Source organism: Chiloscyllium plagiosum, unplaced genomic scaffold, assembly GCF_037043375.1.
Source record: "Chiloscyllium plagiosum isolate Xiang-an unplaced genomic scaffold, Cpla_swu_hap1 HiC_scaffold_7, whole genome shotgun sequence".
NCBI lineage: Eukaryota > Metazoa > Chordata > Chondrichthyes > Orectolobiformes > Hemiscylliidae > Chiloscyllium > Chiloscyllium plagiosum.
The window spans coordinates 52112238-52118872 of NW_028270145.1; the positions used below are offsets into that span (position 1 = coordinate 52112238).

The 6635-nt window shown below is 40.5% G+C and overlaps 1 protein-coding gene across 1 annotated transcript; it reads right to left on the reverse strand.

The window, feature by feature from the left end:
• Positions 1-4157: 4157 nt before the first annotated feature.
• On the reverse strand, positions 4158-6409 carry sp9 (sp9 transcription factor). The gene is made up of 2 exons (XM_043693598.2): positions 6162-6409; positions 4158-5922 (listed from the first exon to the last, which is right to left on the reverse strand). The coding sequence occupies exons 1-2, from the start codon at positions 6180-6182 to the stop codon at positions 4591-4593; spliced, it is 1353 nt and encodes a 450-aa protein (XP_043549533.1). The 5' UTR covers positions 6183-6409; the 3' UTR covers positions 4158-4590.
• Between the last annotated feature and the right edge of the window lie 226 nt (positions 6410-6635).

Genomic DNA, 6635 nt, shown 5'->3' on the forward strand with positions numbered 1-6635 from the left:
GCTGCGTCTTCTTATACGTCTCGTTAGTACCAGAAACTTTGAAATTACTATGAAGTCGGCAAGGTCTAATTGTGTGCAATGGAATGTTGCAGGAAGCTTTTGAGGAAGCGAAAAAAAAGTCATCAAAGTGAAAGGTGTCACTTAATTAATCCATCGTTCGGTGCAAACAGCTGCTTCAATTGTTGTAGGTGACACTTGGTAAACAGACATAGGTTAGAGGCATTGTATCTGCCTGGAACATGTATCATTTCACTGACCCGGAGAAGAAATTTTGGTTTGTAGTAAAGTAATTGCCACTTTTTCTCTGAATCATTTTTTTCTCTCTGGATCCAAGGTTTAATTTTGTTTTTGCTACTTTTTAATGCAGTTTTATGGGTTCAAAGTTTTTAAAAGCAGTGTCATTACCAATAACGTTACATTTTGACAAGTGTTTATTTTACTTCCATATATTATTCAGCGACTGTTCATTTGGCACATTGTTTATCCGTTTCACATTCACTATTCCAAGATTCCAGGGAGAGGAAACCAAACCGAAGCGTCACAGTTAATTCGAATTCCTAATATTATAGTAAAATACATTCACATCGAGTAACTTCTAAGTTAAAATTAATTTGACTATGTAATTATGCACATATTTTATGAAGAATCTTGTTTTCTAACACCAGCTTTTTAAATAAAATTGTATGAAACATTACATGACAACACATTTATAATCTTGTCCGTTTTGCTTCTGCTATTTTAATGGATAGATTAATTTATGAGATATATATATGTACGTTAGAGATAATACATAGCGACGCCAGCATCAAATAGAAAATCCGATTGACTTCTACATAAAATCAGCCAAATACGATACAGTTGTTCTCAACTTCTCACTGAAATATCCATTCCGTGAGGTCCATGAAAGGGACACTGAAAGTTGAAACGGTAGATGTCGCTGTATGGTCAGGATTTAGAGAAAAAAGAACACGAGACCCACAATGAAATTTTAAATATGCCATAGACAGGGATCTTCATCTAACCGCCCTGGAGTTGGTTCGTCAGGATAATTAGCACATAAAGGTTTACAAAATTCGCTGCCCTTGGTGTAACTGAAAATAAAGTCGGCAAACAGATTTGATGAGAGTGCGGGGCTGAAAAACACAGCAGGTCAGGCAGCCTCGGAGGAGCAGGAGAATCGACGTTTCGGGCAAAAGCGCTTCATCAGGAATGAAACAAATTGGATGGTTTCAGCCTTTTCTCTTGGATTATTGCAATACGATCCTGACCACCTTTTTAAGGCAATAGATTTGCAACTACTATAACTGTGTAGCAAATGTGCAGACATGTCTTCACTGCAAGAACTTGCTGTCGTCCAAAAACCTGTAAAGTGATATCAATGTTCGCTGTATTTTTTTTTCAGTTTCTCCACGCAAAATAAGTCCACTCTCAACTTGAGATTTCAATTATTTTTATAGACAAATTGTAATAATTGTATCTCTAACCAAGTTGGCGTCATGTAGTCTGCCCAACTGTTATTCTTTAATGTTTTTCTATGGCCGGTTTACAGCTACAAATATTTATTACAGTAAAATGATTTTTTTCTCCAAATAATTCAACATTATTGTACATCAGCTTCGAAAAATAAATCGTAAATGTTTACTTGGTTTCTAACTTCGGTGCCGAATAAACTAAGTTCTTGCCATTTTGTTAATACTTCAATTTGGATTATACAAAAGTACCTTTGAAAACCAATTGTTTCATTGAGTGATGGCATATGTACACAGGTTGCGCTTATAATTAGGAAAATGAAGGGGAGTAAAGTGCATGGTATCTTTATGCTTATACAATTTTATCTTTTAAAACAAATGTATTATTGAAATTATGATTTCAAATCCTCACCTGCTAGTAAGAGTACTTGGCGCCGTTTATATGTTCTGTTTCGGTTTCGAAAAATTAAATCAAGATACTCAAAACAATGAATACTTATCTCTGAAACTCCTTAGAAAACATAACAAGTGTTGATTATTTCAGTATCTTTATCGGTTTTCAAATTATAACCTATTTTTGAACCCGCATATAAAAGGGAAAGCGCACTCACGCTTCTCTGTACAAACGGAAGAATATCGTTTTGGTACAATTCAATTGTTGTTACACACAGAATTAATTTTTCCAACGCTTTTGTTGCGCTGTGACGACGATTCGCCCTTTCTTAAGCTGTGAAAACTTAATGTATTTTAGAATGATCTCACATTTCTTTTAACTTACCGCATTTTTTTTGCAGTTACTCTTAAAAGATTGAACGTTGAACTTATATGATTAACATTCACTATTATACAATGCCTCCTAGTACTGAAGATAACTAAACCAATAAGGTGATCACGAATCGTGTTTTAAAGTAGTCACGATAAAGATTTGCGTGTATGTCTTTTGGTGTGTAATATTTGACAGTATTTTTAATTCAATGGGTTTCTTCTGTTTGTATTTCAATCTGTTTCTCTCTCGGGGAGTCACAGAATGATGGACAACTATTTGACCTACGAGGGGCAAAAGCAATCCAAACTGAGCCTTGATCATTCAGCTGGGGATTGTAGCCCTGTGGCCCGTCGTGAAGCGGACCAGTATAATTTGCTTTGATCTCCATCGGTTCTGTATAAGAAACAATACTGACTTCTGCCCAACACCCACCAAGAATGCATACCAAGAAAAATAACCAGCAACCAAAGTCACTGGCAATGACTTCAGTTCAATTCCCCAGACACCAGCCCACCTTTTTTCCAAGCTATCGCACTCACAATTATCCACATTAGTTCTTTTAAAATGTCGATTACTTTAATAGCCAAATTTATTTCTAAAGTTGTCTGCTTAGAAAGATGCCTTGATTATGGTAGAAAACTTTTATTGTTAACAGAATGCTTGCTTTATATCCATTCGTGTTTATGAAGTATATTCGCTGTTAGAACAAATACTAGTAAATGTGTTTGAGTGAATGTTTAATAATTTGGGAGAAAGCATGGGACAGATGCTTTAAAACATTCGAGGAATTCTCAGCAGATTTGCTGTTGTAACGCGTGCGAGCTGAGAACAAAAGATAATTAAAACTATTTTCTTTCCAATAATTACCTTCTGGTCAATTTAACTGTATAGAGTTTGAAAGAACCTTGGTAAATGAGATCCCGGTCCCAAACGTGTTCCCATGCCTAAGCCCAGCCTATAATTATTCGTTTGGTTTCATTTGCTTCAGACGCTGCAGTGAGTAATCACAAAGAAGTCAGAGAGCATCCTTGAACCTTTTCAATACCCAAGCCAGTGATATTCAAATAACGTTTAAGGGCCATTTGACTGGGAACATAAGCATTTCAAATTCAGCATTAGCATACATTTGCTGCGTTTGAAAAGCAATGAAACAGTTGCCTTCATAACATAAAGAGAGCGGTTATCAAATCGAGTGCCCCAGTTTTTATTTGAAACGCTCACATTTTATCATGAATCCGTCCTTACGCGTTTGACATGCAAATCTATCCAGTTAATTTGAACAATTAAAATGGATCTTCAAGGGAGCATTGTCACTAGAAATCTCAAGAGTTTTACTTGGACAAGCTCGGATAAAGTTCACGGGAACAAATGATGTCTGAGAGATTAATTGGATATTTGATAAGACATGAATCTCTAATCGGGAATACAAGGCACAGGGGGCTGCTGTGTGTTCCAAGTCAAAATTACTAACATTTAACAAGCTTTTCATTAAGGCATGAAATGTCTGCTACGGGGTATTAACTACTCACCTATTCCATAGAGAACTCAGCTGTGCCTCTGCGTTCACAGCATTGTAACCGCATTGTATGTTAGATATGTATATTTCACAACGGCTCTTATGAAAAACAGTTAATAGCACAGAAATTGTCGCATCTATACAATACACAATAACGTTGTATTTTGATATGCCTACATATTTTCGTAAACCTAATGCATCTAAATAAGCAACTTAAATTCTGTTACTATATGAAATTATCAAAAAATTGACGAACTTTTTTCCAAAGAATTCTTAGTCCTTTGTCCCACCATTTATGGTTGTAAAATTGTGCATGCTTTATTTTGGAAAATACCTTTATAATATTTTAAGGTATGTTTTGGTTGATATGGAATGGAGTAATTTAATAACAAAGACGTGTTCCATGTTAGCACTTGCACAATTTATTTATACAGATAAATGCATATAATACTTCCTTTAAAATATGCGGCGCAGATTTGCTGTTCATATAGTATGTGAATGAGCTGATTAATATTCAATAATCTATTACATATTGACTTTCACAAAGTGCATTGAACTCAAAAATCTCCCCAAATCAAATGCGACCAAGTCACAAAATAGCTTTATCAAACATTTACAAGAAAAAGAAGAGAAAACACGGGACGTTCTGAACTTCTTCTGTACATAGAATTTTAACAGCCTTATACAGGGAGAAACAAGTCCCAAGCATTTGATGTACATTTGCTCACCTCCTTTTAAGATGCACCTTCCGTGATAGTACAGGGCTTGGAACTCCAGGTACATAACAGTTATTTTGGACACAACAGTTTTAATGCGTTCCCCCTTTTAGGGGGTTAGATTTAGGAATCATTTTGTACCGGGGTAGCTGTCTTGATCGCTCTATTGGAGTGCACAGCTTCCATGAGGATATCTGGTGACTCTGATCTAGGGGTCTCCAAGTTGCTGGTGTCGGTGTCACTGTCGCTGCCCTTTTTGCCCCCGCCGCCGCTGTGTGTTTTGATGTGTTTACTTAGATGATCGCTCCTCATAAACCGTTTGTTGCAGACGGGACAGGCGAAGCGCTTCTCCCCCGTGTGGGTTCTCAAATGTCTCTGCAGCTCGTCTGATCGGGTGAACCGTTTACCGCAGAACAACCAGTTACAGACGAAGGGCCTCTCGCCAGTGTGCCACCTCAAGTGTGCTTTAAGGTGAGAGGTCTTGCCGTAGACCTTACCGCATCCTGGAATGTGACAGCTGTGGAGGCCCTTCCTCCGGAGACTCGCCCCAGCAGGTCCAAGGCGCTCGGCCTCCTGGCAATTGGGGCAATCGCAGGTTGCTCGGCCAGAATAACGTCGGGAGGACCTGGCCGAACTTCCTAGTCCCGAAGGACCCGAAATCATCGAGTTCGCCGTGATTGCAGCCGAGGTGGAATCCGTATAGGATGGGATCATAGGCTTGAAGCCATCTTGGGCCAGGAGGCGTTGTCCAGTGGACAACAGGTGAGAAGCTGTCGAACCGAGGCCGGTGGAACTGAAGGCGGAATGGCTCAGGGTGGAGAAGTCTGCGTTGTAAGTGCTCAGTTGGGAGTGCAGCGAAGCCTGTGGTGTCCCAGAATGAAGGGAGGGCTGCAGGCCCCCATTGGGATTCTGGACCTCCAGCCAACTTGGGTTAGTGTGTACGTCCCACCAGGAAGAAGCCCCGCTCCCAACTTCGCCGGAAATGCTGGTGTGGAAACCGGATTTGTACCAGGATTCATATGGATGAGCCATTCCTACCCTCGGGTACATCCCTTGGAGAGTATCAGCGGAAGAGTGAACTTTGGATATGAACGCTGATTGCCCGGTGTCTTGGGAGTTGACAGTAGCTGAGACAGAGTTCGAGAAAAGGCTGTATTCGGTGCCAAAAGCAGAAGAGGTTGGAGAGGTGGAAGCCAAACAGAAGGCGCTGTTCCCGGAACCATTGCTCACGGAGAAACTGTTACTGATTCCGCCCGAAGCTCGGCTGTTGGCCACGCTGAATCCTGACAGGCCAGATCCCAGGTTACAATTGGAAACAGAACGTTTCCACGGGTGAAATCCGCCCTTACCAAATGCACTGGATTCTGGCAAAGTTGTTAATGGGCTTGTGTTGCCAATTTTGTTACAGGTTGCGGCCAGCATTGCCAACGGAGTGGTTCCAAATCTGGGTTCTTCCTGAGGAGGAACAATATTGTGTAAGTAGCATATGGTGGGAGGTGAAAACTGGTAAAAGTAAATAACAACCGTAACCGTCTTAAGACAAAGTCCAGAAAAAGTTGCTAAGGAATAAGTATCATATGTAAAATCAAGACAGTCGATTTTGTTATCTGTGTCCGCACTGAAACTACTTGCCAGACCCTGCACTTGAAGGTGAAGCTTAAGCAACTGTTCAAAATTAAGTTTGAATAACTTACCCCAAGTATTGAAGTTGCCATGGCTGGATCGTTCTTCTGCTTGCTGATGCGTTGCCCCTAATTTAAACGAAACGAGGCTGAGACAGTTGAGGAATATGACTATTCACTCACTGCCTGGTTCTCCGGACTACTCGACCTAATTGTAGTGAGCGCACGCTTTGAAGTGCCACGGTGCCGAGCTCTTAGCCAATCAGACATTTTCTTACACGGCCAGGGCGAGCAGTCAGCCATTCAGAGTGCCCAGCACGCCGCCATGGATAGGTCACAGCCAATCACAGCATCTGGAACATCAGAGAAACTGGGCAGCCCGCGTCAATCACCCGTAGCAGCATCACTGCACTCTGGTGTTATTATTGTCAATCCATTCCGATTCACTTCCACTGTACTGTACACGGCGTTTCCGCGCTCACTCTGTCCGTAGCCAAATATTAAAAGAGGCTCCCGCGCCACCAAGTATTTTAACATGTTAAATCT